The following is a 17,448-nucleotide window of genomic DNA, read 5'->3' as shown; positions in this document are numbered from 1 at the left end:
CCCTCCTCCTGTTTTCTACTTCACTATGCCAATATGTCTCTCCATATTTCTCTCTTATTTCTTGTCCATCCCTCCCTCTCTACTTCTCTGTGCCTCTCTCTACCTATCTCCTTTTTTCTCCCCTCCCTCTAACTCTATACTTCTGTCCTCCTCTGTTTACTACCCCCCCCCCCTCCTCCTCTCATTTTCTACTTCACTGTGACAATCAATTCATACTTCTTTCATTATACAAAAAACAAAATATCTATGGTAAGACATAGTAACTTATTTATCAAAATTCTTTAATATACCATTCATATACTCCTGCAAATACATGTACATCTATCTGCTTATATTGTAAGGATATTCACATGTACATAAATAGACAGACATGAAATAGCTATGGCCAACAGACAAAGTATCATATTTTGCATTAAAAAATTGCAAATCCAGGTAAATTTACCAGATTATATTTGGACCACAAGAATGTGTTTAACCTAACCAAGAAAATTGACAAAGAAGATCAATATAGCACATTTGCATAATTTGGTCTGAAAAAATGCTTCAACTTCAGGATAATAATTGACTTAAAGAAGGCTGGGCTGGTGTATTTTTTCCCCAAGTTTTAGCTGAGTAAATAAACTTTCCCTGAGGCTTGCACAGCATACCAAATACTAGCAGTGATGTGTGTAGATTGGATTATACATACTTTATTACTATATTGCAATCAAATTGAATATCGTTGAAACCACTTGCTTCTTGAAGTGTAACAAACCAAACTGTAATTTCCAGTGTCTAGTCTACTCATTTCGTCAAGTCTTCCAAAAACAGACATTTCCACAATTTTTAAAGTTCATAATGAACAAAAAAACAGTTTGTATGCATCACATCCGAATGAGGTATTGATTTCAGACAGCCAGTGCTTTTTAACCAGAATCTTCTATTTAATGGCAAGTAATGGCAAGTAAATTGTGCCATTTGATTTGTCAAGGGTCAGTTTTCTGTGATATGGAAATTTACAAGTAAATTTACTTTTTAATCATTACTATTGACTCATGTAATATCCATATTTTATTGTTTTTTTTCAAAGTATAAAAAAATAGTAAAAATTGAAGATTGTTGCAAATTTGGGGAGCAAAGATTAATTTTGACCTGATAGAAGCTATGTACCTGTATGGAATAACAGAACATGCTAGCATAAGTGAATAAAGACCACTCTTCAAGAGCACAAGGCATTTCAAACAGATCCAATGTTTGTTGTTTTACAGTCCTCTGAACATCAGGGTGGCATTTCATGAAACAAATCAGTGATTTTCAATGACTATATGTTATAAGCTACTGAAATCCTTGCATCTGATTGGCTAGGCACAAAATTGTCAATGAAAATCACTGATAAGATGATTCATGAAACACTCCCAGGACATGATTACAATAAAATTCAACAGTGATGGTATCTGGTAATACTACTGCATAACCAGGTCTCAATGGCCAACCAAAATTAAAGCTTTTCATCAAAATTATCATAGATAACAATGATAAAATTGGTGGTAAGATCTGTGCACCAGGGCCTTGAATTACATATAAGAAAAGATACTACAAGGGGAAGATCGGACAGTACATAGAGCGTGCAATGAAATGCTCGGGAAGAGCGCCCTACAGCGTTGAGTAAGTAACAACCTTTTTTTTACCTTTGCGTATCGCGATATGGTTGTGTACAAAACATATTAGAGAAATGGTGAAGGGGAGAAGGAATAGACAATTTGTACATTAGAGTATATATATGAATATGAATGAATATATTTAAGAGGTTTCTGGGAAAGAAAAAGCTGGAATTATCCACCTGCGTTGCCCTTGTGCCCTCTCCCAAATCCACTCTCTCACTTTCCCCATATGTTTTAAACACAGCAGCGTGCCGATGTGCGATGGTTTACCGACTCAACGCTAGTGGGCTCCCTTCCCCATGAGCATTAATCAAGCGTTTCAAAAAATCGCCGCAGTGTCCGATCTTCCCCTTGAAGTATCCTTGATATAAGTGACAGAGTTGACTCAAGGGACTCATCATGGGTGTTTCATAAAGCTGTTCATAAGTTAATAAAGAATGACTTTACACGCGACTGGTGACCCTTTCTCACGCTATACCATATATGACTATGTAGCTGACCTAGCACCTAAGAATCTGTTCCAGTCTTGTGCAGAACTTTATGAACATCCACCTGATTGATGAATGCTGCCTATGCTTGCCTATCGTATCCAAGTCTTCAGTTCTTTGTCCCAATCTTTGGACCTTCTTTCCTGTTTACTAAAAATCCAGCACAAATAGCTGTTGTTTCTTCCATAAGCTCCCTCAGTCTTTAACCACAAAATGCACACTCCCATTCCCGTAAGGAACAAATAAACTATCATCATCTGGATCTCTTTGCGGTCCTGACCAGTCCATGTTCTGTCTGATAGGCCTGGACCAGTACCTCCTGGACTGCAGGCCTGGTTGGCTGGTACCGGCTGTAATCCATGGAGTATTCACCCTTCCCCTGCGTGCATGAACGCAGCTCCGTGGCATAGCCAAACATGTCGTTCAACGGTACCTGCCACGACGAAGCATATACAAATTTCTTGTTATCATATAGAGGAAAAGATTGCCTCAAATTGATTCATATATCATACAACTGAAACTACTTCACCTTCCTCATTTCCAATTCAGCCTTTAAATGATGATCCAATCAAATTTGATGAAAACCCCATCTGTTTTCCATGTAGTTAGAATACAATAGCTTCCATATAACAGTAATAAATATGGGGGAAAAATCCACAAACCTTAAGAAAGCCCATACACTTTGTAGGTATCCACACAATTTTACACAGAAACGTAGGATATCAAGAACCTCAATTATTACTTTGTGGTCCATCAACCCCTTCAACTTTAGAATATCATCAGCACTTAAAAACAAAATTGAACATAACAGCACTTGATACATATAAAACTGAAATCACTGCTATCCTCTGCAAAAATGGTTGTCTTATTGACTTTTGACTAACCTCACAATAGAGAGTGTAAGACACTACCCCACCAACACTGCCAAGCATGACCTCATTGACCTATGACCTTTGACTTACCATAAAATAGAGATTAAAGTACCACTCCCCACCATCACTGCCGAGGATGACCCCCCCCCCCTTATATTGACCTACATATATGACCTTTGACTTACCTCACAATAGAGAGTGAAGTACCCTTCCCCACAATCACTACCGAGGATGACATCCTTATTGACCTATGACCTATGACTTACCTCACAATAGCGAGTGAAGAACCTTTCCCCACCATCACTGTTGAGGATGGCCCCCTTATTGACCTATGACTTACCTCAAAATAGAGAGTAAAGTACCTTTCCCAACCGGCACTGCGAAGGATGACCCCCCTTAATGACCTATGACTTACCTCACAATAGAGAGTTAGGTACCCCTCCCCACCATCACTGCCGAGGATGACCCCCCTTATTGACCTATGACCTTTGACTTACCTCACAATAGAGAGTAAAGTACCCTTCCCCACCATCACTGTTGAGGATGACCCCCCTTATTGACCTATGACCTTTGACGTACCTCACAATAGAGATTAAAGTACCCTTCCCCACCATCACTGTTGAGGATGGCCCCCTTATTGACCTATGACCTTTGACTTACCTCACAATAGAGAGTAAAGTACCCCTCCCCACCATCACTGCCGAGGATGACCCCCCTTATTGACCTATGACCTTTGACTTACCTCACAATAGAGAGTAAAGTACCCTTCCCCACCATCACTGTTGAGGATGACCCCCTTATTGACCTATGACCTATGACTTACCTCACAATAGAGAGTAAAGTACCCTTCCCCACCGTCACTGCCGAGGATGACCCCCTTATTGACCTATGACCTATGACTTACCTCACAATAGAGAGTAAAGTACCCTTCCCCACCATCACTGTTGAGGATGACCCCCCTTATTGACCTATGACCTTTGACGTACCTCACAATAGAGATTAAAGTACCCTTCCCCACCATCACTGTTGAGGATGGCCCCCTTATTGACCTATGACCTTTGACTTACCTCACAATAGAGAGTAAAGTACCCCTCCCCACCATCACTGCCGAGGATGACCCCCCTTATTGACCTATGACCTTTGACTTACCTCACAATAGAGAGTAAAGTACCCTTCCCCACCATCACTGTTGAGGATGACCCCCCTTATTGACCTATGACTTACCTCACAATAGAGAGTAAAGTACCCTTCCCCACCGTCACTGCCGAGGATGACCCCCTTATTGACCTATGACCTATGACTTACCTCACAATAGAGAGTAAAGTACCCTTCCCCACCGTCACTGCCGAGGATGACCCCCGTCCTCTTGTTGATACCAGCGATGACAGCCCCTTGAAACTCATTGGGTGCGTTCACTTCCACATCCATGATCGGTTCAAGTATCTGGTTGTGCGATTTTCCCATTGCTGTAGGGAAGGGCAAAGTACTTCATTATAATATAAACAGTTTCAATATATCTACAAGTATTCATTAGAACATATGTTGAAAAGTAATAATTTGCAGATGTGTTTAAATAACAAATCCCACAAATGTCATTATCAAATTATATCAAATCCATACCCAACTGCATCTAAGAAGTTGAAATACACTAACCAAATAACATATTCTGGAGTATCAATATCAGAACTGAAGTTTGAAGTGTTATTAAAGGAGAAGTTCACCCTGACGTAAACTTAATGGTTCATGACCTATTTCTCATCTCTTGTTAGGTTTGAAATAATTTGTATATTGATGTACTGAAGGTACAATAAAAACCAAATCTAATTTTCTGAGAAAATGACATTACATTGATGTACAGTTGTTGTAAACATGTTCGCTTCATGATTTTTCTGTAAATTGAATTGCTTTCATGTTTGATTTTGAATAAAATCTTTTTATGAAAGAAAAAAAAAATTCATGGATTTTTTACCATAAGATATGTAGGAAGGCTGCTCGCACGTCACATCACAAATCAAATAATTGAAATTCTAATAACTTTTTTAATCATTTTTATGCTATTTTTACATTATACATTTTGTCAGGGCAAACTATGACAAATAAAAATAACAATTAGTATTCCAAAACTAAAAAAATTGTCATACAGAAGTTAAAAAAAGGACAAAAAGCTTGTGCCATGATTTTTCTCAAGAACTTTTTGCAATGTTCATTATTATAGATACTCTAAATTCAACTACACAATACATGTTTGAATACCTTGTTTGAGGGCTCCAATGGCAGCAAGCCTAAAAGCTAGCTCACTAGAATCTACCATATGATGCTGTCCATCAAACAACCTTACACGGAGACCAGTTATCTTCTGACCAATGAGGGGGCCCTTCTCTGTTGCTTCAAGAAATCCCTACAAAGGAGCAAAGATATATTAGCTCAAATTCACAAGGGTGGTTTTGAATACCACCGGTTGAACCATGGTTTATGCAGATTTCCTGAATAAATTACGCTTAAATACCACGTGTAATAAAAATAGATGTCCAATGCTGATGTACGCTTCTGCCACAGTGTGCTAAATTGACCCATGTTGCCATGGTTGAGTACGCTATTTAATTCATTAGTCCACTGTTTTGACGATTGGACTCATTAATTAAAAACAGTGGACTCATGAATAAAAAAAATGTGGGTAACCACGGCAACAGGCGTCAATTTGGCACACTGTTACACAAGCACACATCTGCATTGGTCATTTTTTTATAGATAAGCTTTAAATCAAACGTAAATTAATCAGGAAATTTGCATAAACCACGGGTTCAACTGATGGTTTTCAAAATTACCTATATGTGAATCCGGGCCATTGAGTTTCAGAACAAAAACTGCAGAATAGACGTCTCCTGGATTATAAAATGTATATGGTGGGATGTAAGGGCCTAATAGCAAGGCACAACTATGTCTTAATGATGGATATTACCACAAAAAAAATAATAATAATGCACAGGTCAATTCATTCATCTACAAGTGGAGGGAGAAAGCCAGTTCTTAAGAGAAAGAAATATTTTCAGGTCCATAGTTACCTTTATGACCTAGGACCTTTCAGGTAAAGTACCCAAAATTTAATCAGATCAACTTCATGTAAATATGCGTACATGAGCCAACTTAGAAGTTGAATAGAAATGAATTGAATTGAATTTATGTTGAAACAAATAATACATATGAAAATGGGAGAATGGTCCTACTCAGCAGCATCAATCATGGGGCTGCTGGTCTACCGAGAAGTCCTCAGACGCTTCTCAAAAGCTTCTTCCATTATCTTAAGAACAAGATATTTCAATGTATAGGATGATCTCTGTGAACTTTGACCTTGGCACCCCCAAAACTAATCAGATCACATTCAACTTCAATATCCATACTCCACAAAAGTTGAAGTTGAAATTTGATGAAATTTCCCATAATAATATTTCCTCACCTTTTCAATAGCCGGTACAAACTGTTTAGGGATGTTAGTCCCGACAGTCTCGTCAATGAACTCAAATTTGGTGTTCTGCTCAGGTGACAGGGGCTGTAATAGAAATAAAATCATAAAATATCTATTACATTCACAAAGAAAATCATGAAATGTAGCAAGCGATGAAGAAAAAACATTGGAAATAACCTAAATATTTGTAACATTCTTAACCATTCTGGTTCAAATCCCAGCCATGGCATAGTTGCCTTCAGCAAGAAATTTATCCGCATTGTGCTGCACTCTACCCAGGTGAGGTGAATGGGTACCCGGCAGGAATTTATTCCTTGAAATGCCGAGTGCTGAAAGCTAGCTGCTTGAGCTACAGCCGGGGTAATAATATCCAAGTCTTTTGGAAGCGCATAGAGACGTTATTTATAATGTGTTATGGTCGCATGTCATAAGGTGGTCTAATTTCGCGAACAGGGTAAAAATGGTCAAAAATTTTATTTTTTGATATGTTATAGTTTTTACCATTCTCTAAATAATGAAAAAAGTTTGAAGTTTCAAATACCTTTATTTTTCCTTAAAATGACTAATTAACAGCTAATTATTACATAGACGTCAATGTAAATATGAATTTTGAAATGTGTTTTTCTCAAATTGGACCTGCTGCACATACAATGGTGTCAAAAGTTAATGCAACATTGGATCAGACTAGTATTTTGCAGTTATAATCTTGTAAAATCAATAATTAAATCTGTTACAAAAATCGAATAATTATCTGTTATTGTATGCATATTAATTACACTAATTAATCAACAATATTTAATTTCACATTTTTGCCACCAAAATGCCTGTCACTGTATCTATATGCTTGGCAAAATGACTACATCATGGGTAGAAGGGTTTGTTGCAATGATACACAACATTTGTACTAAAAATTAAGATTACAAATTAGATAATTAACCAAATTTCTCCAGTTTACTAATCGACTAGGTTGCAGATCAGAGCTGATATACACATGTATTTCATTGCTGCATATTTTCAAAATTGTCAAATTTTTATGACATCAAGTTGTTCCCTGCTTGAAAACGCCCAGAAATATGAGAATAACAGTCATATTACATATTATAGTAAGTTGTTAATTAAGTTTAATTAATATTCTATCATTCACCGCATCCACCGGCTCCGCCACCCCTGTTACTTCAAACTTTATGTGCTATAGTTTTTGTTCCTGATATTGTATTGATCTAATTCATAGTAATGTATTTAGCCTATACATGTAGTTCTAGCTTCAAAATGAGATCTTAATCAATAAATTTATCTATGGCACCGTGTGGATACTTGTTCATACGCCACCCTTTTTGCATACCCAACTTATGAAATGCGACCTTATGCGCTATACAAGAACTGGCTATTATTATTATTATTAACCAAATCTATCATATTCGAGGAAGACATCTCTAAAATGCTACAAACTAAACTTAGTGTCTTTTTTTTTAATAACTGATTAAAAAGCTACATTACAGACACATTTTTTTTCCCAGAATAACCAGGTGACTGCTTTTTAAAGACTTATGATTATGGTATTAAACTACAATAGAAAGCTTCATTTTGATTGGCTTCTGAGCCATGTTACCATGGTAGTTACTATTCTAGAAAAGTTATTACAATCACGTCTTTCATGAAACAGGCCCCAAAGGTAGGGGTGGTTTCATGAAACTTTGCAATATCGGTTTATAGGTAATGAAATCACTCAGTTTGTATGACTGATAGTAAATTTGTAATAGAAATCGTTCAATTGTTGTGATAACAAGCATTTATTTAAACGGAATTTATTTCATCAGGACCTTGCTTTAAGTGAACATATCAGAAATTGTAAAATTTCTTGTTTGATTAGCAAACAGTACCTTATATTACATAGCTTATGTAGATTCGAATCAGTGATAGGTCAATACGCCAACACGTGATCAAAGCTGCGAGGATCGCATTTGTTATATTCTAGGTTTTGACCTCACCTCAGTGAATATAACTGCGTTGCATTGTCAATTGCGGCGTTATATTCACTAAGGTGACGTCACTCGCTGCTTACAAGTTGATTACAATTTGATGTACGCGCTAGTGTTAACACGTCGATTGCATGAAGAACGCGCTTGATGTATTTTCCAATTTTTTTCTATTATGACGTAGACGGATCAGAGCTGTAGCAAGAATTTTGGGTTGGAGCCAGATGATGAAGGCAATCTCTGATGGCGAAGGCAATCTCTGATGGCGAATCCACATAGACTATATAATGTAACAGATATTAACTCCGTCAGGGAGAAGAAATGTTATATTCAAACTCTAGGTAGGCAATATCTGTATAATATTCATGGTGACTTATATATGTTATAAATTTGACACAGAAAACATTTAATTAATGAACCATGATGACTGTATTTTGCTTGCGACAGAATATTGACTACATCTGGATAAAACTATGATATGACTTACTTCTATCGTTCCAATAACTTTCCCAAACTGGCCAGCTCCTCCAGACTGCTTCTTATGAAGATATTCAAAGCTGAAAATAGAATAAAGTTAAAACAACAGATAACATTAATAACATTTCTAAAGCACCTTTTCTCAAAAAGATACAAAGTGCATGACATAAAGAGGGAAAAAATAGTGACAATGAAATAAAGCATAAACATATTAACCATGTTCTTTATGATTCTGGGAGATTGTTTTATGTTCTTGGAGCAGTGGCTAGGAACGCGCACTTGCCAGCATTGGTTTGACATCTTGGGAAAAGGATAGTTTTATTGACACTAGAAATAAGATTATAACTAGTCTGCTTTACATGAATGAGATCACATAGGTTTGAGGGTGATGTAAGACCATTCAGGGATTTGAAAAACAAGTGCCCGTAGTCTTCAACATCTGAGAGTGGTTCTGACTCTCGCCTTTCAAACAGAGAGTTGTGGGTTTGCATCCTAGCCATGGCATGTTTTCCTTCAGCAAGAAATTTATCCACACTGTGCTGCACTTGACCCAGATGAGGTGAATGGTACCTGGCAGAATTATTTCCTTCAAATGCACTGAGCGCCAGTGATGGTAGCTCGAGCTAAAGCCGGGGTAATAACAGCAGCGCTTTGTATCCTCGGGCAAAAAGCGCTTTATAAATCTAGCTATTATCATTATTATTATCTGCAGTCTCACCTGCATTGCACAATTCAATATAGCAGCAAAGCTTACTTTCATCACAACTTACAGATGAATATTTTTTGTTCACAAAATGAGGAAAGATAATGAATATAAATAAATTGTTACTTACTCGACCTCACCGGTGATCGTTTCTCTGAAGGCTACCTTAGGTTTACCAGTGATGACCGGACAATTATATTCATTCCTCATTCTCTGTGCATAGATCTCTAAATGGAGCTCACCCATACCAGATACTATGGTCTACAAAGATAAAAGACAAATTTTTAAATCCTACAATTACAATTCACACTAGTTTCTAATCATTGTTTGTTTGTTTTTGGTTGGAGGGGGAGGTGGAATTCGCACTTGTAGCTGAAATATGCAAAAAATATAGTTTATTACTATCATTATCATCGTTATTATTTCTTTGATGACGCCCGTGTCTGGGAGGCGAAAATCGAACCGAATCACTGTGACCCAAAGGTTTTTTTTTACAAAAAAATAGTATTTTTTAAAATTCGTCTCCACGTAACAATCGCCAGCTTGTTGTAGTGAGATCGGTGAAAAAAACATGTGAAATGAATCTACTTGATAATTCATTATTTTAAACATGTGCTCGTAGGCAAGAATTTACTTGTTCTTTTCATGCAACAAGGATTCTTAATGAGCAAAGGTGATGATTCTCCTACAGATGGGGTTTCCTTTATGATAGCCTCTCCAAAGGCGGAGTTATATCCAACACAACATCATGCAGCACACGTCCATGAAACAGGGCAGGGGCATGATAACACACAAAACAGGCTTCAGTCGTCCACCCAGGGTGGTATCGAGCCCAAGATCTTAGGGAGGACTGGCAAATGCTTTACTGACTAAGCCAACTTGCTCCATCCCCCCTTAAGGTTTGGCAATGGTATAACTCCCCTCACTCCCCTAGAAATACTAGATACAATCTGATAGTTTGGTCACTCTCACACTTTCCAAAGAATGGCATGCACTGACACAAGGCAACCTTAAAATGGAGTACGACACGTCACTGCTATAAGCAGTTCCCAGTACAACACATACTTAACTTAGATAATGAAAATATTATAGCAGCTAATATATGAATAAGGAAAATAAAATTTTTGCAAAGTGAAAAAGTCCACTAATAAAAATGATATTCACCTCTTTGCTTTCATCGTCAAAGTATACGGTGAAAGTAGGGTCTTCTCTTGTAAATCTGTTGATGGCTTTAGAGAAGTTATCCAGGTCGGTCTGTGCAAGTGACATAGAGAATATGACATATTATGGTTACAAGTAAAAAGATTTACAAATGTAAATAAATGTTGCTTATTTCTTTGCATTACCAGTAGTAATTGTTTTTCGAACTTCTGTCAATTGTATTACTGGTAGTAATTATTTTGCACTAGTGTACCCTGAAGTATTTCTTTGTGTTAATAATGGTAGTAATTATTTCCAATTGTGGAACTCTCATCAACTGTTTATATCCACTTAAATTGAATGCATGTTTTATTCAGCTTTTGGCGGCCACATGTGATGAAAAAAAAATGACGAAAATCCATATGTTCGAAATAGACATGAAATTAAATACTCTGAAAATTTGCTTTGCCCAATTGATCTTGGGCCCGGCAGCCGCTGTGCAGCACCAGATCGACAAGGCTCTATCCCTTTAATCGTTGAACGCCAAACAGGGTAGCAGCAACTCCCATCTTTTAACGTCTTTTGGTCTGACGTGGCCGGGGTTTGAACCCCCGACCTCCCGGTTGTGAGACGGATGCTCGTCCAACTGAGCCAACACACACATGAGAGAAACCTGCCGTTTGTAGCCGTTTTCTCTTCCTTTTGGAAAACGGCTACAAAACTGAGTTTTGCCTAGTTTGCGCAGCCTTACTCATAATGATATGTTTCTCTCAATAAACCATTAAAATAATCTAAATTGAGAAGGTTACCTTCTTTTCTGGCTTGATAGCAAGTGAGATGACTGGATCTGGGACATGCATGGGTTCCTGGAATGAATAAAACACAAAAAAACATTTCAAGATCAAATTCAAAACAAATTTAACCATTTGGGCGATTCCAAAAAAATTTGGTTACTCCAACCCCCAATTTTCTCAATTCTTATTTCATTTCATAAATTGTCTAGAACATATTCATTTGAAGGTGACACAACATTTGCTCCTGCGATAATTGATCCAAGCTTAATTTCTTCTAAGATTTGGGGTTAGGGTTAGGACTGCAATAGGGTTTTAAGTTAGGTTTAAGGTTAGGTTTAGGGTAGGGTATAGTGTTAAACCCAGGGTTGAAGTTGGCCATTCCATTAGTGTTGAATTTAGAGCGGAAGCAAAATTCAACAGCACACTACCTCTAGAAACAAGTATAAGCCACATTATAAAAGTGAATTAAATTGCATTTATTGGAACATCATTCGTGTCTGCCAATATTCTTTTCAAAGCAATATACAATGTAATACAAAACATACAAAGTATATACACAATTTGAGGAACATTCAAGGAAAAGCTAAATAAAGCAAGGAATAACAAATTATTTAACAAAATAAAAGTGACATATTTACTGTTACTATGTCTATTAAAAATCTCTTCAACTAACCCCTACTTTCACCTGTGATCCAACATAGAGGGGGCACTTCATGAAGATATTGATCTGTGAATGCCACTGAAAACTACAAGGCTAGGAAAATCTTCACTGGCTGTGTGCAACTTGGTAAAACTTTTCATGAAATGCTTCTCCGGTCTCGAGTTACAAATGTTTTAAACTCACCATAGATATCTTCGTCTTTGGTTCAGTAGTGAAAGTGTCTCCGCTTGCACACTCGATACCAAATAAAGCACAGATGTCTCCAGCATACACCTCGCTAACGTCCTACAAGGAAGGTCAATATAAGGTCAATGAAAAGTCAAATACATATCAAAGGTCAATAATAAAAATAAATGATTTTGATTGAACACTTGATACCAAATAAGGCACAAATGTCTCTAGCATACAACTCGCTAACGTTCTATAAAGAAGGTCAACATAAGGTCAATTAAGTAAAATACATACCAAAGGTAAACAATATACATATCAAAGGTCAAAAGTCAATAATAATGATTTTGCTTGCAAACTCAATACCAAATAAGGCACAGATGTCTCTGGTATACATCTCGCTAACGTTCTATAAAGAAGGTCAACATAAGGTCAATAAAGTCAAATACATACCAAAGGTAAACAATATACATATCAAAGGTCAATAATAAAGATAAATGACTTTGCTTGAACACTCAATACCAAATAAGGCACAGATGTCTCTGGTATACACCTCGCTAACGTCCTATAAAGAAGGTCAACATAAGGTCAGTAAAGTCAAATACATACCAAAGGTCAACAATATACATATCAAAGGTCAAAGATCAATACTAAAGATAAATGATTTTGCTTGAACACTCGATACCAAATAAGGCACAGATGTCTCTAGCATACACCTCACTTAGGTCCTACACATATATGAAATTTGTATTAAAAAAAAAAGTTAGGGCACAACTTTCAAGTCATAAACAGCACAGATTGCCATATCAGTGTGTGATAGAAATGACATTAATTTGGTTTAGGGAATATAGGAATTCTAAGTCCACTCTCTAGAGACCCCATTAATCTCCTCGACATGTTGCAAGAAAATATTTGCAATCAATTGCTGCAATTTTACAATTGATACATCAATGTTGGCTATAGCAAATCAGTTTACACTTCTTGTTTCAAGGATCGGATTAGCAATCAATTGCATATCTGCAAATAATTGCAAGACATATGATTGATTTAGGGAACGAAAATAGACTTGCAATTGATCACGACTGTCATGCAACACCCCACTATGCAAAAATTTGGCTATGAAGATTTCTTGCATATATTCTGGTCTAAAATGACACATCAAATCAGGTGAAAATTTGACTTATGAAAGGTGGACTGCCGCAGTGTATGTGACAACCTACCTCCATTGTATCAGCATGCATTCGTACGAGACGAGAGACCTTCACTTTCTTAGTTGTTCTCGTGTTGTAGATGTACTGTCCTTTCTGTAAACAACCTTGGTATACCCTCATGTAAGTCAACTGGCCAAATCTTCCTGCCTACAAGAACAAGAAGATAAGTACGGAGTATAAGTATGTGTGGAGCCTTGTGGCCCAGTGGATTAGTCTCCGGACTTTGAAACAGAGGGTAGTGGGTTCGAATCCCAGCCATGGCGTAATCTCCTTTGGCAAGAAATTTATCCACATTGTGCTGCACTCGACCCAGGTGAGGTGAATGGGTACCCGATAGGATTTATTCCTTGAACGCTTTAGCACCTATTAATATGGCGGCTCAGCTACAGCCGGGGTAATAATATGATACCAAGTATCAACGCGCAGTTAAGTATATGCACATAGTAACTATAAATGGACATATTATTATAAGTATGATACTACATGATCTTTAATGCAACAAATTCACTATGTAGAGTGCTCAAGGCATAATGAGAAGAAGAAGTACATATCTGTATACAGCCATAAATAAAGACTCTAGGCTCGTGAAAATAATTAAGAATAGGAAGCATTAAATGGTAGGGTCTTCAGGTTACTAAAACGTATTGACAGAACAGTCTTGCACAATTAAAGAAAATGACAAGTTTGAGCCTACAATCAGTATAACAATGGCTGACATTGCGAAGCTGCGATACCCGCCACGATTATCCAATTGTAAAACTTAATTTCATGGAGTCATTCTCTTTCTTTCGAGGTATGCTCGATGCAATCCTCAATCATTTTAGCAGGTAAATTATCCAAGAGTTTTGGACATCGATCGATTTCATTTCCATAAAAATACCGCCTATAAATTTGCACTGACACTGCAGTGAATACTGTCTGTATGCCCACTACAATAGATTACATGTAGCTACCGCCGTTGGGGAGGCAGTTGCGTGTATTTAATATTGGGTCTCCCAGATCCGGATAAATCCCATATCCAGATTGGTGCTGGTCCCAACGTGTCTGGATAAGAGAGGTAGGACTGTACACACCATTTTGCTTGGGTATTAGAATAATTCCCCACACTTATCACCTTTGAGACAGTAAAAACGCAGCTTCGAACTTTTCCAAAGGTACCTTAGGGCATGTAATTCTTACTAACGCCCTCTGCAATGGGCAATATTTGTTTATATACTCACCTCCAGTTTGAAAGCCAAGGAAACAAACTTATCGGAGTTATCTCTGATTGGACTCATCTTTACTTTCTCATCTTGGCTGAACATGGGAGAGAGAAAAGAAATAATTTGAATAATAATCATGCAATATTCATAAACAGACAAACAATGCAATATTGCTTAATAGTTTTAAGGGGAAAGTGAACGGACAAACACTGTCTGGTTTCTCATTGACTGTGTGTTAAAAACAACTAGTCAGAAAATATACCTGCTGATACAGCTTTTAAAGGTCAAGTCCACCCCAGAAAAATGTTGACTTGAATAAATAGAGAAAAATCAGACTAGCATAACGCTGAAAATTTCATCAAAATCGGATGTACATGTAATATAAGAAAGTAATGGCATTTTAAAGTTTCGCTTATTTTTCACAAAACAGTGATATGCACAACTCAGTGACATGCAAATGAGTCAGTCGATGATGTCCAACACTCACTATTTCTTTTGTTTTTTATTGTTTGAATTATACAATATTTCATTTTTTACAAATTTGAAAATATGGACCATCTTGACTGAACCATATAATATTAAACAATGCTAATTCCACGTGTTCAGGGAGGAATTAATCGTTGTTTTACTTGGCAATGAGGAGAAAATTAGAATATTTCATATTTCACATAATAAAATACAAAAGAAATAGTGAGTGGATGACATCATCAGTCTTCTCATTTGCATACCGACCAGGATGTGCATATAACTGTTTTGTGAAATTAAGCGAAACTTTAAAATGTCATAACTTTCTTATTTTACATCCGATTTTGATTCAAATCAACTTTTTGTTGGGGTGGACTTGTCCTTTAATATTACAGAGAATAAGTTAGCCTATAATTGTATTTGTAAAGAGAAACTAAAATATCCTGATAGGAAAAATACTTGTTTTGATTCTTGGTACTACTTGATATATATATTTTTTGTATGATAGTATCAAGAAATTAATTAGTGTGTTATTATTCAAATAGGCCTGTATTAAAAAATAAAAAAAAACTTTGATCAGAATGTTGCATTGTGGGTTAGAAACTTGGCCAGATTTGAGTTTGTTGAGGATTTTAGGTAGTGCTACTTATATCACGAAATAAGGCATACGGGGATGTGCCGCTGGAATGGGTCACTTTTTGGAAGATATCCCTAAACATGGGGTACGGTTTTATGCTGGAAAATCCCTAAACATGGCCCCAATTTTTAGATACTGGCCTGAAACATGGGTCCATATTCTCCTCCAATGTCTTAGGTGCAAAAAAATGACCTCACATTTTGGTCGAGGCTCTTGAGAAATGTGTTGCCAAAATCCTCAAAGCGAGGATTGAAAAGAATGAGGAAAGAATAGATAAGCAGGAGGGTGAGATCCATGACTTGAGGGTAGACCTAGCTATGAAGGAGAAGGAGATAAAGACCCTCAAGTCATCTGTGGAAAAACTGGAATCAAGGATGGCGGCTTCTCAGACTAGGGCTGACGATCTGGAACAATACAGCAGACGAAATAATATGCGTGTTTTTGGAGTCCCAGAAGCACCAGATGAAGACACTGACGATCAGGTGATCAAGATCGTGTCAAACCACCTTGGCTACAACTTGACCAAGGCCGAGATTGATAGATCCCATCGTTCCGGAAAGCCCCGCTCTCCAAACAGCAAGCCCCGCCCGATATTAGTGAAATTATGTTCACACAGAAGTAAGTTTGCGCTGCTGAAGAATCGACGAAAGATGAAGGACTCTGGCTTCTCCATCCAAGAGGATTTGACTAGGGCAAATCATGAGATTTTAATGAAACTGGTGAAACACCCCAAAGTGGCTGCTGCCTGGTCAGCTGATGGAAGGGTTATTGCTGCCCTAAAAACCTCCCAAGATGGTGTCCAAGTTAAGAAGGTCTTTACATCTCTGCAACAAGTTACTGCCTTGTAAACTGTTTCTTGAGATCATATTTACTTCACTACATGTATGTAGCTATAAACTGCTAATAATCTTTCATAAAGTCTCCCAGAGGGTAAACTCATTGTTTTCTCCTTGTATTACTTTTTTTTTTTTCTTTTACCTTGAATAATCATTCATCACTTTTTCTTGGTGTTTTGTAAGACAAACTCAATGTTTGTTACTTTTGTGTGCTATATTTACCTTTCATTGTATATATTTACTCATCTACATATGTTGGTGCTCCTGTATGTTTCTTTTTGTGTGTGTTTGTGTCTGGGTGTGTACGTGCGTGTCTCTTTGATTGGCTACCCCAAGCTGTACTTAAGCATGTTTAGGTATTTGATGTATATTTTTCAAATTGATATTCCAAGATTTTTAATGCTACTGAAATTCTACTTAGTATGTACTTCTCTTTATCATGGATGATGATATAGAGGACCAAGCTATGATTGTAGAAAATGAGTGTAATTATATTAATTGTAATGATTTTCTTTTTAAAGGTAATAGCAAACTTTCTATCCTTCATGTAAATTCACGAAGTCTATTTAGAAACTTTGAAGATCTTGTCGTTTTCTTATCCAGTGTGAAACACAATTTTTCTATTATTGGGATTTCAGAGACCTGGTTCAAACCATCTACAGATGTGAATTTATTTCATATCCCCGAATATTCTCTTGTTCAAGTTTGTCGACAA

The 17,448-nt window shown here is 37.0% G+C and overlaps 1 protein-coding gene across 1 annotated transcript in view; it reads right to left on the bottom strand.

The window, feature by feature from the left end:
* Positions 1 to 264: 264 nt before the first annotated feature.
* The window catches only part of LOC129279299 (elongation factor G, mitochondrial-like), a 32,514-nt gene continuing 15,330 nt past the window's right edge, over positions 265 to 17,448 (bottom strand). Inside the window, exons 10-20 of the mRNA XM_064111076.1 lie at positions 14,814 to 14,889; positions 13,603 to 13,740; positions 12,398 to 12,499; positions 11,569 to 11,625; positions 10,784 to 10,873; positions 9,750 to 9,880; positions 8,927 to 8,996; positions 6,455 to 6,547; positions 5,254 to 5,398; positions 4,306 to 4,466; positions 265 to 2,561 (exon numbers count right to left, since the gene is read on the bottom strand). Coding sequence (XP_063967146.1) covers positions 2,382 to 2,561; positions 4,306 to 4,466; positions 5,254 to 5,398; positions 6,455 to 6,547; positions 8,927 to 8,996; positions 9,750 to 9,880; positions 10,784 to 10,873; positions 11,569 to 11,625; positions 12,398 to 12,499; positions 13,603 to 13,740; positions 14,814 to 14,889 — 1,243 coding nt within the window. The 3' untranslated portion in view covers positions 265 to 2,381. The remainder of the gene's footprint in view (positions 2,562 to 4,305; positions 4,467 to 5,253; positions 5,399 to 6,454; positions 6,548 to 8,926; positions 8,997 to 9,749; positions 9,881 to 10,783; positions 10,874 to 11,568; positions 11,626 to 12,397; positions 12,500 to 13,602; positions 13,741 to 14,813; positions 14,890 to 17,448) is intronic.

This window comes from Lytechinus pictus, chromosome 16 (genome assembly GCF_037042905.1).
Source record: "Lytechinus pictus isolate F3 Inbred chromosome 16, Lp3.0, whole genome shotgun sequence".
Taxonomy (NCBI): domain Eukaryota; kingdom Metazoa; phylum Echinodermata; class Echinoidea; order Temnopleuroida; family Toxopneustidae; genus Lytechinus; species Lytechinus pictus.
The sequence above is the reverse complement of the archived record's forward strand: the minus strand, read 5'-3'. Positions and strand labels throughout refer to the sequence as shown.